We start from the raw sequence: 20,898 nt of genomic DNA, 5'->3' as shown, positions 1-20,898 counted from the left end.
GCCACTGGTAGCTTCTTATACATGAAAATTAAAATGAGATCAACTTATTATGACATATATATTGATCAAAATCAATGCCAAACATACTTGACAAACCAGTAAAAACATAAATAAATACATGCATCAATAAAATCAAACCAAACTCTACGCCAATACGGGTTGATCCAAATGATCATTATCAACACCGTTATAGTTGTGCTATATGATCCAGTGAAACTCCAGTCGAATGCTATCATGTCGATAATAGATTCATCATCATTATCTTCGTCTTGCACTATTGTTGAAGATGGTGGTAATGCCACATTAGTGCAATTTTTCTTAATTAACCGACCACAGAGATAAGGATTACCTTCAAAATCGTCTTCATTAAAAGTTTCAAATTGAAATTGATTAGGAATTGGCCCCGATAAATTATTGTGTGCCACATGGAAGACCTCCAAATTATATAGTTGGGTTAATTGCGGAGGAATTTGACCCCTTAATTTATTGTGGGAAAGGTCTAGACTCTCTATCTCTCTCATATGGGCAAAGCTCTTAGGTATAGGTCCCGATAAGAAATTGTAAGACAAATTCAATGCTATGATTCCTTGTAGCTCTCCAATTGTTGATGGAATTTCACCAGCTAATTCATTGTTTGACAAATCCAATCCGACAATATTTTCAAAAGTATATCCCTTGTATGAATCTAATCTATTTTTCATCGTAAATTCTACTTCAAAGAATATTTCTGTATCTAATGATTCATAAAAGCCTTCCTCCATATAGAATGATGAAATTGCTGAATCAGAGGAGAATTCTAGTTCATCATTAGTGATTTCCCAAGAATACGTCGAAATGAAAGGCGTACAATCAATATCTCCTACCATTTTCCAGCATGTTAAATTAGTAAAACATGAAGGTATTGACCCATTGAGTTTGTTATATGAAAGATCTAAGAGACCCAGGTTCATTAGTTGACACAATTGATTAGGAATACTACCTTGTAGGTGATTGTCTGACAAGAGCAGAAAATGAAGAGTTGAGTGATGATTAAACCAACGGGGATCAATATTTCCAGAAAACTTGTTGTCTCTCAAATCAAGTGTAACTAATTTAGAGTTTTCAAACAATGAATTTGGGATTGATCCACTAAGAGAATTTTTTTGCATGTAAAGATGGTTCACCGAAAGATTAAAATCACATGGTATGGATCCCGACAACCTATTTTCAGAGACATCTAGCATTGAAAGTGCTTCAAGATTGCTTAGCTCAATGGGAAGAGTGCCTTCTAAAAGGTTATTTGACATTAAAAGATAAATAAGACTTGGAATTTTGTCAATCCATTGTGGAATTTGACCAGCTACTTTATTGTTGCTGATATCTAAGAAAAATAAAGAAGTTGCATTCAATAGCCCATTTCCAATCTTCCCACTAAAGGTGTTGTTATCCAAGTATAACCACTCCAATCGAGTTAGGTTCATCCGCCTAGGAAAAATCTGCCCTTGAAATTTGTTATTTGATAGTCTTAATATTCTTAATGAGAAGCAACCATTAACAAAATTATCAGGTAACTCTCCTGAAAAATTATTACTAGACAAGTCCAAAGTACTAAGTCTTTTCATTTCACCCATTGAAGAAGGAATTTTACCTTGTAATAAATTCTTTGACATGTCTATATACGACAAGCTAGGCAAAATTATACCTATATTCTCAGGCAACTGATCTGTAAAATTGTTGCTAGCAATATTTAGAAGACGTAGATTGCATTTAGACTTGGGCACATGAAAAGTTCCTGAGAATGAGTTATTCCTTAAACTTAGATCTTGTAATTTGGTGCAATTTTCTAACAACCAGACGGGAAAATTTCCAACTAATTTGTTATTAGAGAGGTCAATGTATCTTAAATTGTAATGGTATGAAAGAAAACGAGGCATAACATCTAAGCTGCAATTCTGTAATATGATGCCCTTCAATTGATATGTTGGAAGCCGATTTTCACTTGCAGGTTGAAACAAATCATAAGTCGAGAAACCTTCTAAATTGTTATGGGAAAGTGATAAATATTCAAGGGATGTGAGATCATGAGCAACAAATGACAAGAAATTCCCACTTAGCTGATTGCCTGAAAGATCAAGAACCTTAAGGTTACTCAAGTTGTGTAGGCATTTCGAGTGGTGACCATCGAAAATGTTGAAACCAAGATGCAATTCAGCCAAGTTCTTCAATTCACATATTCCTAAAAATGAGATCAAATAGAGAAAATAAAAGTTTAAACACTCATACACAAATAGATGTGCAATATGTTATTATAAAGGGAATTTTGGATCATATGAAAAATAAATAACAAAATATTGATCATAAATTATTGCAGATAGTACTAATCATCTATAAAATCTTCAAACACTTGCTGATTCGATAAATATATTAAGTATTTTGCATGCTATTTATTATACAGTCTCTTCCTAGTTCATTTTTATTTGTCATATATCCATAAATGTAATTGGAATAAAGGTTCAATTATGAGGATACCTTTATTCATTTTAACATAAAATTAAAGATAACTTTTCAATTTTTTTGATTTTGCATACCTAAGCTTTCCAAAGAGTTGTTAACATGATTATAGCGTAAATCCAATACTTTCAAATTTGTCAAATTTGCTGGACCTGAGCAAATGAACAGAAGAAATGGAATTTAAACATCAGTTAGGAAAATACTGAATTATTCTAAAAAATTAATTGAAGCCAACAACTAAAACTGCGAAAACATATATATTTTTCAAAGAATCACTTGACAATCAAAAGGTAAAATCATTATAGAAAGATTCAAATTTGGTATTTAACTATAGTATATTGTAAATTAAGGGTTTCAAAATACTAAAACAATGTCGTAAAATTTTTAAGTAAATATCCGAATTAACAAAATAATATTAATTTAATACTTTGACATTGAACTTTGAAATTATTAGGTTTTTTTTAATTGTTACCTAAAGTAAGAGCATCACCGCTCATCTCATTGGATTCCATATACAATTGTTCCAAGTTTTTTAAATACTTTAAACCTGCATAAGAAGAGAATTAGATAACAAAAGAAGAGATAACAATATTATTGCAGTCCTACTCTTTTGAGCCAACTACATATATTTATATATATTTTTCTCATAAATAAATATGCATTTTCTAGAGCATGTATATAAGACAACTACAGACTTTGTCTTATACTTAATGTATATAAAAATTAATATCTAATAATGTTACATTATGACACAGGTCCAACATTTCCAAGTTCTTCAATTTTTTTAATCTTACACCAAGAGAAAGAATTATATTTTAAAATACAAAAATCACTCTCTAATAACCTTACATGATTTAATTAATTTATTTGAGCCAATTAGAAGATACAATGAAATATGCATAGTTTAAATAGTAATTCTATACTCTGAATTGATTATACAGACTCTTTCACGTCTATTGAGACATGTTATGTGATTGTTACTTTATTTATTTTATAAGTTTGATTACTTAAAACATTTATTATTGTTAATTATCCACACATTATAGATGTAAACAGTACTTGGAATAAATGTTCAAGTAAAAAGATGCTATTATTCATTTTTAACAGTAAAAAGAAAATTTTAGATTTTGTATACCTTTAGCATTGACAATTTGATTACCACTTAAATCCAATATTTTCAATTTTGTCAAATTTACTAACCCTGCACCAATGAAAAAAGAGAAATAAAATATAAAAGTCAGATAATTAATTATAGAAAAGGTTAGACAAGTATACTATCAGTGATTAATTGAACCCACCAATTAAAATTACAAGTAATTTAATCTATTGTTTAAGATAATGACTTTAGATTAAAGAAATAAGTTATTAAAAATGTTTCAACATTGGTATTCAAGTATTACATATTCAAATTGAAGATTTTAATATTACCTAGTGGAGTAAGAGAACCACTTATTTCATTTTCAGACAAATACAACTTTTTCAAGCTTTTTAAGTTTTGTAAACCTGCATCCAGAGAGAGTTAGATTACTAAATATATAAGAAATTAAAATATTACTATATATTTTATTTATTTGTCTCTTATTTATTTATTTACTTAATTGTTGTTTAGTATAACTTATTTAATCTACATTATTAGATAAAATAATCAATTATAACATATTTAGGGTAGTTTGTTATGTGAATAATCTAATTGCAATTATAATCAAATTTATTAAAGTTATAATCCAAAACCAAAAGTTAATAAAATTAGATTTTTTTTTTGAATTATTGGATTTAATTAATGATTTTTTTTATTTTTTATCTAGAAGCTAAAGCATTATGTATATTGGACATCTTAACACAAACAATTATTTTTTAAAATTATTTGTCAAATAGATACAATTGAATTTGATTATTTCATAATCAATTATTCTTATAATAACAATTTCTTATCATAATCTAATATATATATATTATTTGGACAGTGAAAGATTCATGAAAATGATAATTTTTTAACCTTTATTTATTTATACAATACTACTGACCTATTCGTATAATATCATCTATTTAGAATGTGCATAATTGATAATCAATTTTTAATATTTTTGTATGCATTATTTTATATATGCAAGAGTACTTCTAACTATTCTTAATTTTTTAGTATGATATTTATAGCATAAAACACAAAATTTTATGAATTTTTAAATGTTACATACTTGAACTTGTCAGAGAAGTGTTGATTTGATTTGAAAATCACATAGAAAAAGAAGAAAAGTTATATATTGTAAATTAGGAAAATCAATCCAATTCAAATATTATAAATTCATTATACTGTTTAAAAATATATTTACAAAATATGTTTAATAATATCTACAAGGAAAGTCCTCTAATATCAAGATTAAATTTCTGTATACCAATTTAATTTGAATTTTCAACTTTGAAATATTAAATAACTTTTTAAGCATTACATATTTAAATTGAAGAAAAATTTACCTAGAGCAGTAAGAGAACCACTCATTCCATTATAACTCATATATAACTCTTCCAAACTTTTTTTATTTTGTAAACCTGCATAAAGAGAGTTATAATAGTAAATAAGAAATTAAAATATTATTATATATCATACTTTGTCTGTTATTTATTTATTTATTTAATTATTGTTTAGTATAACTTATTTTATCTAGATTATTAGATTAAATAATCAATTACACCATGTAAAGGATAGTTTATTATGTAAATAATATAATTGCAATGATAATCACATTTTTAGATTATTTAAGTTATAATCCAAAAGTTTATAAAATTAGATTTTTTTTTAAATTATTGGATTTAATTAATTTTTTTTTTTCATCTTAATCTAAAAGCTAGAGTATAAGGTGTAGTGGACATTTTAACACAAACAATCATCTTTTAAAATTCAATAATCATAAGTATTTTTAGGACAGTCAAAGATTCTTGCAAATAATAATATTTCATTTTATAACTGCTTGTACAATACTACTAACATATGGGCATAAAATCTTAGTTATTTGAGTGTAATGTCATCTATTTAGCATATGCATAATTTATCATCAAATTTTAATGTTTTGCCTTTTAGTTGCATTGTTCTATATATTGGAAGAGTATTTGCTCTTAAATTGTCTAAACACTTTTGATAGGTATGTTAAATGATTTTACTTTATTTATTTTATAAATTTGTTTACTTGAAATATTTTTTATTGTTATTTATCTATATATTATGCAAACTGTATTGGAAATAAAGTTCAATTATAAAAAGGTGTTAATATTCTTTTTAACAGTAAATAGAAAATTTTACAAATTTTAACAGTGAATAATAATTTTATTATTATTTTATATATGCAAGAGTATTTCTATCTATATTTGATATTTTTAGTATAATATTTATAGCATAAAACACAATTTTTTATGAATTTTTAAATAGTACATACCTAAACTTGCTAGAGAAGTGTTGATTTGATTGTCACTTAGATCCAATATTTTCAACTTTGTCATATTTGCTAAACCTGCAAAAAATATAAAAAAAAGGATAAAAAAGAAAAGAGTTCGAAAATCATATAGAAAAAAGAAGAAAATTAATTTTATATACGTATGTATATAATTGTAGATATTAAATGCCATCAAACTCAAAATTCTAATATTATAAATTCATTATACTGTTTAAAAATATATCTAAAAAATATGATTAATCATATCAACAAGGAAAATCTCTAATCTCAAGATTAAATTTGAATTTTCATCACTTAAATCTTAAACCTAATTAATTATAATTATAATTTTATAATATGTACATATTACTTAATTCTAATTTCGTTAATCTTTAAAAAATATTTTATGTAAAAACATTTTTAGGGGTGGATATAAACTTTGTGGTCCAGTACTTGAAATTTAAAAGAAAAAAAAAAAAGATAATAAATGACTTTTGGTTATCATAAGATACCACTTCAACATGTTAAACTGTAAGATAAAATTAATAATAATAAAATTATGTATAAAAATAATATATATAATTTTATATATAAATAATGATATATTATTATATAATTAGATGTTATTTTATTTTTAATTTAAAATTACTTAATTATTTAGTAATTTATTAAAATTATATAAAATATAATATTAGTTAATTAATATAATAGGTACTAGATAAATTCAATATAATAAAATAATATTTCACCATTGGTTTTCATTGATGTTACCTAATGAATTAAGAACACCTCTCAGTCTATTATATCTCATCTTAAATTCTTCTAGGTTTTTCAAATTTTTTAAACTTGCACAAAGAAAAGAGAAATTAGAATATCATTTTTCATCATATTTCTTGGCCCTCAACCAACGATATGATTTTACTGGTAATTGTCTATTTTATTGGTATAATTGACAACTCATTCACTTTTAATTTTCCTTTGTACGAATGATTTTATCAAACTTAAAATTTTGTAAATTTTTAAATATTACATACCTAAATTGGCCAGAGAAGTATTGATTTCATTAACACTTAGATCCAATCTTTTCAAGTTTGTCAAATTTCCTAACCCTGCACCAAAAATTTAAATAAATAATCTGTCATACATAGCATACATATCTACAAACAATTACTTGAAATTTTTAACTATATATAAATTACTTGAAATTTTAAATACTTGGAAGAGAATTTAGTGAAACTAAAATAATTCAAACATCATAAGTTCATTATACTGTTTTAAAATATATCTAAAAAATATGTTTAACAATATCTATCAGATTAATCCTCTAATACCAAGATTGATCCTCTAATTTGAATTTTCAACAATAAAAATTTAAAATAAAAATTGCTTGATGGTAGATACCTAGATTTGATAGATGTCCATTTATTTGATTATCACTTAAATCCAATGCTTGCAAGTTTTTCATGCTTGCAAAACCTACACACAAAAGATAAATAAATTTTAAAATCAAATATACGAATCCATAAATGAAAAATATTAGTAATTTGATATAGTGGTTAAAACTTCACATATTTGAACACCAATTTTTAGTATGATTTCTTCTATTCTTATATTATAAATAAACTAATTCACTATAATTAGAAAAATAAAATATACTTGTTTGTTATTATCACTAATTAGAAATAGAATTTTATTTTTTTAATAATCATTTATTTTTAGAATTTTCATTGAGTAGAAAAAAATAAAATTTTCTAACTTAATTCTAAAATTTGAAAGCTTTTCATCAATACAAAACTTAATTACCTAAAATACCCTACATTATGTGATAAATTTAAATTAAAATATTAAAAGGAGAATTAAGTAGTTTAATTCCCAAAAAAGAAAAAGTCAATATTTGATTATAAAATTCATATGAAAATGCTTGTATTTAGATACTCTGTTTATTCCTACAGTTTGACTTAATTACAGATGATGTTTTGGGCTAGGATCTAATAAAGAAAGCTCGGAGAGCCGCAAGTATTTGATATTAATTTTTATTACCTTTATGCATAAAAAACTATACAACTTGCCATTGAGAAATATAATTAATTATTATAAATAGAAGGTTATAATAATAAATAAAAATACTAAAAATTATTCAAACAGTATTTGTTTAAAAATACAAACACATTATTTGTTTAAAAATAATTACTAAATGTTTTGTGTAACTAAATACTATTAAGTTAAAAAAAAAAGTGACAACAAAAACAACAACAAATAATCCCTCCAAATTTTAGTATCAACAAATTAAGAAGAGATGATTATTGTTATAAATTCTATTAATATTATAATTATAACTTAGATTCAACATTTCCAAGTTTGTAAGATGAATTTTATACCTGCACCAAGAAAAAAGAGTTAGTTTTTTGAAATTAAAAATAAAAATAAATTAAGATTAATTAATTGAATATTGTATACCTTGTTTCACTGATTTGAGACCTTCTCCCAAACTATTACCCTTAAGATTCAAAGTGATGAGTGTAGTTAGGGTAGTCAAATATGATAAAAGGGTGACGTTGAAGTAATTCCAATGAAAATCTAAGATCTCGAGTTGTTTCAAACTCCTAAATCCATCATTTGCTGTAAAGGTAATATCAATACATTATTTACTCATTATATTTATAATTTACTCTGGATATTTATTGATTCTCCAAAGAAAATCAATGAATCCATCAACAGAAATATATAGATAGAAATTCTTTGACACATAATAATCATGTTTTATAATTTAATTAAGAACGTCTGCAACAATGGCATCAATTTTTTGTAGGCCGATAAATTAAGATAATATAAATACTTTTCTGCTTGACTGCTGCAAAAGTAATTTAACATGAGCATATATATTAAGCTAACTACTTAAATAATATACATACCTTTATTCTCATGCCAACCTCCAAAGTCATTCCCAGATAAATCCAGACTTCTCAGCTCTTCAAAAGGATGGAACAAAGACAAATTTAGAGTTGGAAGTCTACGAATTGAATAAAACTGCCTAGTGAAATTGAGGGACAGTTTGATGACATGTCTAGTAGTGGTGTTGCATTGAACTCGCTCCCATTCACAATAATTAGACGTTTTATCATCAACCCATGAAACAAGGATTTTTTCTGTTTCATAATTGCTAACTGATTTTATGAAAGACTTCAATTCTAATAGACCAATCCTCTCTTTCTCTGAAAAACCTTTGAATCCGTATGCTTGAACCAAAACTATTGAAACCATCAATAACAACTTAATTAGCAACCTCTCCATCATATTTTTCTTCTTTAATCTATCGATCTGTTTGTTTACTATGCTTTGAATTTTTTTCTTTCTGTTTTGAGTTCTATATATAGAATTAAAATTGAAGTCTCTATCAACTTTTTTGGTTTTTGTCATAAAAATCTCAATCAACTAATGGAGTAAATTACACGAACAATAATTTTACTTTCTTTGTTTATTGAATTTGTCAAAACATGTTGGTTGATAGAATTATTAACCTTCTAGATTCCTAATATATAACCAACTCAAAAATTATAATTTGGTAAAATATGAAAAATTAATTTTAAACACTAATATTATCATAAAATCCAATAACTTATGTATTATTCCCTTAATGAAACAATAAATATTATATTATTAATATATTGTGCTAGATTATGCTAGATATGATAGTGTTGATAGAGTCTACCATCATATAATCAAGTTTGATGCTAGATGGTAGAGTTGATAGTCATATGCATTTTGTTTCATCAAAATATATTTGGTTTGAATAATATTTTATTATTAAAAATAAAATACCACCACAAAAACATATTATCTAGAATATTTTTTAAATAAATTATTAGTATATTTGATAAAAACGAGTAAATATAAATAATTATCATATTTAATTTAATATAATAAAAAATATTAAGATATTATTTAATTAAATGTCTTTGAGTATAATATTTTAAAGAAAATTCATATTATTATATTAATTAAAAATGATAACATTTTTATTCTAAAAAATTAATAATTAAAGATAGAATTATAATAAAATCAATATTTACTTTGATAATTTTTTAATATTTAAATTGGGCATGGTTTATGACTAAATCTATCTTTTAAACAATTTTTGATACATTGTAAATTAAACTTAATATTGAGTATTATTGAGAATATTTCAAAATTAATTGAAATACACAAATAGTAATGGCCAATGAATATATAAATATATATGTGTGTGTATTTTAATTAGGCCAAAAAAAAAAAAATTTCATACAAGATTTATCATTCAAACACAACTCATTTAGAATTAAGTTTCATATATAAATTTCAAATCTCAATCAATTAATGAACCTATAATTTTTTATTATTTAATTTATCTCAAATTTAACAAGTCAAAAGATTAACTTATCTAGTACACAATACTTTTGTTTTTCTTTAAATTAATTATATAAACAAAATTGACATCCTGATAAAATTTATTGTTTTTAATCATTAATAAAATTATCATGTGGAGTAAATAGAATGACCAATAATTTTATTATTTAACTAATATGTCAAAATATATTATTAATATATAAAATTTTTATATAAGTGATACTAAATAGCACTCTTTTCAATCTATATCAATTTGAATCACTCATTTTTATTTAAAAAATATCATGAAAATGATATAACAAATAATTATTGATTTAAACGAATTCATTTCAAATATATTTACTTTGATTGACTCACACACATTCAAATATATATATACACTTTTATTTTTTATTAATTTGCTAAAATATTAGCATAAATTATTAGATATTAATAATTACTTGAAATTAAAACATTAACATATCATAAGAGGATTTTGATAATCTTTTAAACTATTAATAACTCAATTACAAATAATTTTAAATCAATTAATATTTAAAGTCACAAGTCAATTACTATTTTAATCTTAATATTTTCCACCAATTGATGGGTCAACAAATTTGCTATCATAAATTTGAAAGTTTGACTAAAGACTTTTACATTTTCTCATTAATGAAATTTTCTTACATTTTATCAATTTTCAAATGTAATTCTATAATCAAAGTCATTTATTAATTGAAAACTCTTTCGTAATTGAAGGGTTTTTAAAAGTTGAAATTTCAACATATATGGAGACAAATTAAGAAAAGAAATTTTATGAATCTCGTGATAATATTATTATAAGTCACTCATTAAATCTTATTGTTTAAATTATAGACAAATCTTGCATGTAAATAACAAAACTGTTAATAATAAATATTTGACAAAAAGACAAAAAAGAATATAATCTTGTTTTGAAGTCTCCTTGTTCAAATTATGAAAAGACGATATAATCTTTACTAACTTTTAAATGTAAGTCTATAGTCATAGTCATTTAAACTCGCTCTCATTCACGACAATCAGACACTTTATCATCAACCCATGAAACAAGAATTTCTTTTGTTTCATAATTACTGACTGATTTTATGAAAGACTTCAATCCTAACATATCAATCTTCTTTTTTTTTAGAAACTTTTGAATTCGTATGTTTGAACCAAAACTATGACAACCATCAATAACAACTTAACTAGCATGCTTTCCATCATATTTTTCTTCTTTAATCTATTAATCTACTTATTCACTTTGCTTTGGATTCTTTTTTTCTTTCTACTTAGAGTTATACGGAACTAAAATTGAAGTCTTTATCAACTTATGTGGTTTTAGTCATCACAATCCCAATCAACTAATGGAGTAAATTACAAAAAGGACAATTTTAATTTTTTTGTTTACTTAATTTTTCAAAACGTTGATAGAATTATCAAGTTTTTAGATTTCTAATATATAATCAACTCAATAATTATAATTTCCCAAAATATGAAAATTTAGTTTAAAATGCTAATTTAATCATAAAATCCAATATCTTACCTATTATACCCTTAATGGAACAATGAATATTATATTACCAAGAACAAGGTTGCATGCACACACACTTTGAGTACATAAAATTAATATATAAATTTCGTATTATTATATAATTGATTGTTATTTTATCTTTAATTTAAAATCACCCACTCATATAATAACATATTATTTGTATATTTATTTTGTATACTTAAAATGTATACATATAATTTTATTAATATAGTATCACTTGTATGTAAATTTAAGATATTTATAATTTATTTGAATATTTTGACACATTAATAAAAAAATTAAAATGATTGCTTGTTCTATTTACTTCACTTGGTAATTTAATTAATGACTAACACTAAATTTTTTTTATATATCAATTTTATTTGTTTATATAACTTTTTTTTTTTAAACCTAAGTATTACGTATTTTAAAAGTCCATTTGACTTGTCAATTTGAGGTAAACTAAACAAACAAAAAATTGTTATCAAAATTAAGTATTATGCATAAATTTCAAATTTCAATCAATTAATGGGCCAACAATTTTTTGTTTATTTAGTTTATCTCAAATTTTATAAGTCAATCAATTGACTTTTAAAATACGTAATACTTTTGTTTAAAAAAATTTAAATTATATAAAAGAAAAAAATTGATATCTCAATAAAATTTACTATTTTCAATTTATAATAAAATTATCAAATAGAGTAAATAGCATACCAATAATTTTTAATTTTTTATTAATGTGTCAGAACATTCAAAGAAAATATTAGTATCTTAGATTTTTATACAAGTGATACTAAACACCCTCTCTTTCAATCTTTATTAAGAACATTATTATATGTATATATTTTTTATAAATAATTTGGTTACAAAGATAATGTGTAAATATATGATGAGTATTATCTTTAATTCTAAATCATCAAATCACATGATGATACATCATTTGTGTATCTAAATTATGTATCAAAAATATATATGCATAATTTTATTATTTTATTAATTAGTATCACTCATTTTTAAGTAAACAAGTACCATGAAAATAATATAAGTAATTATTGATTGAGAAAATTACATTTTCCCATCCAATGTATGGTCTAAAAACATTTGTCCACCTAAAATGAAATTATATTTGAAAAAACTAAAAATGTAAGGGTAAATAGTATTTTTATCATTTATTAACTTTGAAAAAAATAAAAAATAACAACTTTCTATTACATTTAAATGTTTTAAACATGCATTTAACACTTAAAAAGTTTAAAAAATTACAAATTAATCTTTGAAATTTTTTCAAACCCTCATATATTTTGAAACTATTATATGGTCCCAATAGTTGTAAATAACATTTATATCCACAATTTATTACATTTTGTTAAATTCTTTGGAGATGTAATTATCATTTTTTAGACTATTAGGGGTAGATTTATATTTTAAAATTTTCCAAAAGACATCCAAACTTTTTTTGAATTTTCAATAACCTTCAAATTTTTTTTAAAAAACTCCTAATATTTTCAAAAATTACAATTTATCCTTTGATAAACAATTATACGACAAAAATAACCCTACCTATAGGAAAAAGGAAGAAAGACTGAGGGTGAAAGGAAAGAAAAATAAGAAGTTTCTTTTATAATTTGGATATTTAGATAATTATTTCTTTAATTGTTTTTAATTTTAGGGTTATATGATAATTTTAAAAAATAAAAAGTAGAGATAAAGTAGTAATTTCACAATTTAATATTTTTGTTTCATTAGCAAAATTTAATTTTGGGTAGAAAAATATTAATTATGCTTGATTTTAGGTGAAAAATGTTATTTATATTAATTAGGGGTGAAAAATGTTGTAACGTCAAACCATGGGTGAAAAAAGTAATTCAATCTTATTGATTTAAGTGAATTCATTACAAATTTATTTACATTAACTCAGGCAAACAAATTATAAACTTTTAATATTTTTATTAATTTGCCAAAATATTAGCAAAAATTATCAGATATTAATTACTTGAAATTAAAACGTTAACATACTATTGGAGGATTCAGATAATCTTTTAATCCTTTAATAACTCAAGTCAATTTCATATTTTGTCGTTAATAAAATTTCATTATTTTTTATCAACTTTCAAATGTTATTCTTCACTTGTCAATTTTACTCTTTTGACCACAAATATTTCAATTAAATAAGGAAATAAATTAATTGGCTAGCAACTTTTCATACTTTAATTGAGATAAGATTTATTGTCATTCATCAAGTTTGGTTTAAATTGACAGTCAAGTCTTTTATTAAAAGACAAAAAAGAAAAATGATATAATAATACATATCTTATATAATATAATTTTATATTTAAGTCTTATCGTTTAAATTACGAAATAGTAGACTACTAAATTTAAAGAATGAAAGTGTCAATAGTCAAGTGTTTTATTACAAGACAAAAAATGAAAGTGATGAAACAATACATATATATCTTAGACAATATAATCTTCTAATAATCTCGTCATTTAAATTACGAAGTTTAATAATCAAGTCTTTTATTAAAAGATTAAAAAAAATGATAATTGATTCTTATATATGAATAATGAAAATGTTAATTATCAAATCTTTTATTAAATGACAAAAAAAAAATGATATAACAACATATATCCTAGACATAAACTCTTGATATTTTAAATCAAACTATATAAAAAAATGGACTCTTCAATTTTTTTTTGGTGTCTCTTCATATTCTTATACTGAATCCTATAAAAAATTAGTGTATTTCCCATTGGTGTAAACTTAGACATCAATAATAATTTATGAAAACGCTAATAGTTAAACCTTTCATGTAAACACACCGAAGAAAAGTTTATAAAAATCTACTTACAAGAAAATAATTATTGGCAAATTAAAGGGGGAAAAATTATAGGCCGATAAATTCACACGATGAGTATAATTTGATAACAAATATGATACATGTGACTTATGTATACACTTTGTGAACACATCTCTGATAGTTGTTACACACATATCTAAAATAAATACATATATCCCACTTGTAATAAGGTTCAAGCTTCCCTAGAACAGTCAAACTAATATCTAATTAGTTGTTGAGGTTAAAATTCCTTTACTCTCATATAAAAAATGTATCTCATAATTTGTACAGAGAGATAGACTTGTCAAAAGAATCTAAAAGTAAAAATCAGAGTGAAAGAAGCAGTTTTGAGCTGCTATAAAAATAAAGTGAACATGATTGAAAAACCAGTAAAATATCAGAGATGTATGAAGCTACTAAACAAAGGAGAGAAGAGTAGTTTGTATACCCAAAACAAGTTTCCATAACAATAAAACCTGAATCCAAGAAGCAGCCCAATTGTCCATTTCATAATAATCATACATGTGAAAAACAATATCAATCGTCAGACAAGTTTTATTATCGAAATATGATCATGTTCATGGTTTGTTGGATCACATTAAAGAAATGTTTTTAACAAACCATGACTTACTTAAAGTTGTGTACATTTATGATATCTGTGGGACTGAATCCAACAATCACTTAATGAAAAGTGAAGGGATAAAGTAATATACATCATCATATTATATATTTAATTAGAGCAAAATTTTGGAAATCACAAGCATAAATTAACTTTTAAATAAATTGATGGAATTAATTCAATTTCCAATTATTTGTGTTTATTTGATTTACCTAAAATTTGAAAATCCTGTCTAAGAATCTTATATTTTTGGTAATGACAATCTCAATAAATTGAATAATGGATTTTAACAATCACTAAATATTGGTTGATTATTACATGAACATATTAGTTGTGGAGTCTTTGACTATAAGACAAACGTGAAGAAAGAGATATTATTATAAATTTGGGTAATATATATTTCTCATTGACTGAAAAAGAAAGCCCTTTCGTAATTGAAGGGTTCTAAATATTGAAATTTCAATATATATCCAAACAAATTTGAAAAAGAAATATCATAAACCTAGAGGTTAGATTCATTGTGGTAACTCATCTATTTCTTTCATTTGGTCACAAAATTCTTGATTAATGAATGAAATAAATTGACTGAATAACAATTTTTCATCCTTTAATTTGAGATAAAATTATTAGTCAAATATTATCATTTGAATTACGAAAATATTGGATCGTACATTTAAATAATAACACTGTTAATAGTCAAGTCTTTTGATGAAAATGAAATAACAATACACACCTTTAGACAATATAATATTGTATTCAAAGTCTTGTCATTTAAATTATAAAAAAGTTTTAATAGTCAAGTCTACTTTTGATTGTCAATGTTTTAATAGTAAGTCTTTATCCATAGATGGAGAAAGAAAATGATATAGCAATTACATATCTAGGATAACCTAATCTTGTATTCAAAGTCTTTTCATTTAAAATACGAATATATTTTAAGAGTTAAGTTTGACGTTAAAATAATAAAGTTGTTTTATCTTGTATTTAAATAACGACAATGTTAATAGTCAAGTCTTCTAAAAAAAATGAAATAACAATATACATTTTTTGATAATATAATATTATATTCAAAGTCTTATCATTTAAATTATTAAGGTTTTAATATTTAAGTTTGCTTTTTAATAATAAAAGTTTACTTTTAATAATAACTCTTTTATTAAAATATGAAGAAAGAAAATGATATAACAATACATATATTAGATAACAAAATTTTGCATACAAAATCTTGTTGTTTAAATTATGAAAATGTTTTAATATTTAGGTTTTGTACTTAAATAATGATAATGAAAGTGTTAATAGTCAAGTTTTTTATTAAAAAATAAAGTAAAAGAAATAATAAGTTATATATATCTTAGATAACATAATATTTAAATTACGAAAATGTTTCAATAGTCGAGTCTTACGTATAAAAAATAGAAGTGTTAATAATCAAGATTCAAGTCTTTTATTAAAAGATAAAGAAGAAAAATGATATGACAATATATATTTATGATAGGATAATCATGTATGAACGTACAATGAAATCTCTTTTTTATCTAAATTAGACAAACAAAGATAAAACTACACTTCAACTCAAGCAATCAATCGATAAATTCATTAAGATTGCAAAACTATTTAAAATAATTAGGTTTGGGATTTCAATTTACAACCAAACAAAAATCATAAGCTTGTTGTATATAAAATGCTAACATCGTCAAATTTAAATAAATAAAATGAACCACAAAGGGAATTTGGTTTGGAGTAATATATGATAATAGTGATAATATATATTTTATTATTAATATTATCTTTTTTTTATCATCTTATATTGCCAAAGTAATAAAATAAGTAATATATAAAATAATCTAAATATTATATCAAATATTAAAAATATTATCAAAATAATTTTAATTTTATTATAATTTAAGATTTACTATAGTTGTGGCTACAATACGTGAACTTTGTTTAGCGTTCATAGGCCACGTTGGTAGAAAAATGTTGGTGGAATCACTATTTTTCATCCAATTATATTGAAATAGATAAATGTTGTGGTCAATATAACCCCTAAACAATGTTGATATTTTCTAGGCAAAACCATGAATTTAGTAGAAGGCCCTAAATGAAGTTTGTGGTTTCCTGTCAAATCCATGTTCTGACAAGAAACCATAGGCTTTATTTTTAGTTTATATTAACCATATTAGACATCCATTTTAACGTAGAATCCCCAACAAACATCTCTATTCCAACGCGGGTTTACCCAATAGGCTTAGCTGAAATTAGGCTAAATTTGACCTCTATAATTTTCTTAAACACATATTAATCCAAACAAACAAAAAATTGAATTAATCTATTAAAACTTAGTTAAAACATCACTCTAAGTAGAAAATATATTTGATATTGTCACCTCTCGTTTAAGATGATGGGAAGACTGTCATCGTTGATGGAGAGGAGAGAGCAAGACTGTCACCGAAAATTCTTTTATTTAACATGAAGGTGCATAGGGCCTGTTTAAATTTAAAAATATTTTTGTCAATAGTAAAAATAATTAAAATATGCGAGTTCTTGATTTAGGGTCTCAACAGTTTATGTAATATAATTCCTCTTAAGAAAGGATACAAATTAAGAAGAAAAAAGAATGTTAAATGTACAGTTAAAAACAGTAAAAAGTATGCACGGAATGAAAATTGAAAAATGAAATTGCTGCACAAAATTTATCCAAATCCAGAAAGAATTTATAAGTATATTCTGTAAAAGTATAAAAACAAAATAAAAGAGGGATGTATTCCCATTTCACCTCCTAATTTCCCTGAACATATCTTCATTTTGTGGGACAAAACTATTATAATATAATTTTACCCTGGTTAACCCTTCCACAGCCCAATAGAGATTTCCATAGCTCCCAGGTTCCATCTATCAAACCAGTAATATGATTTCCAAGATAAGGAAATTAAGAATTGAAAATATAAAAATGCACATTCAACCATCTCCTGCTCACTGTCTTTCCCTTGCTTAGATCAGCAAGCTCCTCTATAAGCTTTCTCTCTTCACTTCTCAATCTTTTGGGATTTCAACTTGCGCGTGTACCAACTAATCTCCTCCCATGTTGCTTTTATTTAGTACTGGAACCGCTTTCCTTGCCATAACAAGAGTTGTGTTTGGCTGCGTCCCAGTGGGATCTTTAAATCAACCATGCCATCTACTGTGGGGACCTTGATTGTAGCCCCAAAATGGCATCTATATATGAAACTTTGCAGGTGTAAAGATTGTTGGTGTCATCACGTTTTAATATAGGGTCTGGAATAACATCAATAAAAAAAATAGGTCACCAGGAGATCCACCTCTTCTTCCAGCATTCCCTTCTCCACGGACCCTTAAATGGCTACCACTGCCCACACCAGCTGGAATTTTCAGACTGATCCATTTGGTTCTCCTCACATGTCCATCCCCAGAACATGTGTTGCATGGTATAAACATTTCCCCAGTCCCATTACATGAAGAGCAGGTCATCACCTGCTGGAAGACACCTAAAGGAGTCCTTGCTGATGAGACAACTTGGCCTTGCCCACCACAGGTAGTACATTTAGACAAGATTTTCAAAGCCAGACTGGGATAAAAACTGTTTTGAATACTGGTTCTAATTGGATTGGTCAGACCATTTTGACCAGCCGGTTTGACCAAATTTCCAGTTTTGTGTAAAAATCTGAAAAAATCTCAAAAATTTTTTATAATTCAAGTTGAATCATTCAACGTGCACGAAAAACATACAGAACACACTCAATTTATATAAGCAGAATGAGGCTAAACAAAATCAAACACATATTGCAACAAATAGATCAAGTGTGAGGTTATTAAACAGAACCATGCAACAAATTTTATTTGAATCAAAGTTGATAAGCATAATGAATACCTGGGTTGAATCCTCTCACAGCAAGACGTCAATGAGTTTACTCTGCAAACTGGGATCCAACCTGCAGTAGAACTAGTATACTCCACCACAACACAAGCAACTATCCCAAGCAAGAAGACCACAACATACTTTGAAATTACTTCAACAACATACTTAGAAGAAAGCAAGTTTAACTTCAAAGAGACATGTAGCTTTAGCATCCCGAGGCATCTCCAGAATTACTTTAGATCATTATTAATTATTTTATTATACAATTAGAAATATTCAATGTCAAAAAGTTAAAAACAAAAGGCTTAACTCAAGCTACCATGGGTTTGCTACGAAAAAGTCGGCAATGCAAAAAGGTTGGAACAACAACGTCGGCAGCAATGCAGAAGGGCTAGAGCAACGACATTGATGACAACGCAGAAAGACTGGCGCAACGATGTCGGCAACAATAGCATCGGTGGCAATGCAAAAAGACTTGAATAATGGTGTCAGCGGCAACGCATAACACCATCGACAGCAATCAAGGGCTGGAAACTTGGTGTCATATTGTGAAGAAAGATTTTGTAGTTTCAGTTTGATTTTGATGGCACTATTCCAGTGTTAAATTTTAAACTTTAAAACCAAAATTTGACTTTCATGGGCCGGTTGACTTAATAAACCAGACTGGACCGCAAACCGGGAATGGACCACCGGTCCAGCCACGGTCCAGTCCGAAATGTGTAAAAAACGGATTTTCCAACTTAAAAACCCGCTACATTCCCGTTTCTCGGTTCATCCGGTCGGACCAGCCGGTCCAGTCCGGCTTTTGAAACCTTACATTTAGATGGCTTTGTCCCTTGTTTTGCACTTGAACCATCACAAGTCCCACAATTCTCAAGGCATGTTAACTCAATCTCTTTTTCAACTCCAAAAACTGCTTCCTCAAATATTCATCCTGTTCATCAACTGCTGTGCTCCTGGAGGCTCTGCCCCCCATACCACCTGTGTCCTCAAATAGTGACTCGAACAAATCGAAAGGATTGCTGAAATCCTGGAATAGTCAAGTAAATTTCAACCATGAGAAGTGAGTGTCAAGGGTAACCAAACAATTCGTCTATTCAGAAATAAATGGCCTTATTCAGAATCAGCAGCAGTTAACTTACCCCCATACCCATACCAGCACCTTTAAGTCCAGCCTCTCCATACCTGTCATATAGAGATCGTTTTTCATCATCTGAGAAGACCTACAGTAAGAACAACCTCGTCAGTCGAAAAATCAAAACACTTCACATCATATACCCTGGCTTGACCACAAATAACAAACTAAAATAATCACATGATTCAATTTTTCACCTCATATGCACTGCTTATTTCCTTGAATTTCTGTTCAGAACCAGGTTCTCTGTATAGTTATTAGAACAATCACAAATAAGCAAAATTAATGATATGAGTCTCAAACTTATAAAGAAGATAGAACACAAACTAAGCAAGCTAAAACTACCGGTTTTGCAAGCGGTAAAAAGGACAAATTAGAATAACGTAGGAACTCACTTGTTCACATCTGGGTGGTAATTCCTAGCAAGCTTCCGAGAAACTGAAAAATGAAAAGAGTATAAAAGCAAGTTTACATTAACCGAACAAAAGTAAGAAGTCATGCCAAAGCTGTTGATTACAGTACCTTTGGTAGCCCGGTCACAGAGGAAACAGAAATGTAGAAATGAAAAAAGCTTCTAATTTGAACAAAATTATTACTTCGATCA

The 20,898-nt window shown here is 25.6% G+C and overlaps 1 protein-coding gene and 2 pseudogenes across 1 annotated transcript; all 3 read right to left on the bottom strand.

Moving 5' to 3' along the window:
- Window positions 1-9,234, bottom strand: LOC123212325 (receptor like protein 21-like). The gene is made up of 9 exons (XM_044631425.1): window positions 8,828-9,234; window positions 8,373-8,534; window positions 7,317-7,391; window positions 6,950-7,024; window positions 5,919-5,993; window positions 3,626-3,691; window positions 2,963-3,037; window positions 2,568-2,642; window positions 1-2,215 (listed from the first exon to the last, which is right to left on the bottom strand). Exons 1-9 carry the CDS (start codon window positions 9,207-9,209, stop codon window positions 72-74), a joined length of 3,129 nt encoding a protein of 1,042 aa, XP_044487360.1. The 5' UTR covers window positions 9,210-9,234; the 3' UTR covers window positions 1-71.
- Window positions 9,235-17,948: 8,714 nt separating this feature from the next.
- LOC123212328 lies at window positions 17,949-19,371 on the bottom strand (annotated as a pseudogene).
- Window positions 17,975-20,793, bottom strand: LOC123210885 (annotated as a pseudogene).
- Between the last annotated feature and the right edge of the window lie 105 nt (window positions 20,794-20,898).

Source organism: Mangifera indica, chromosome 3 (genome assembly GCF_011075055.1).
Source record: "Mangifera indica cultivar Alphonso chromosome 3, CATAS_Mindica_2.1, whole genome shotgun sequence".
Classification (NCBI taxonomy): Eukaryota; Viridiplantae; Streptophyta; class Magnoliopsida; order Sapindales; family Anacardiaceae; genus Mangifera; species Mangifera indica.
The sequence above is the reverse complement of the archived record's forward strand: the minus strand, read 5'-3'. Positions and strand labels throughout refer to the sequence as shown.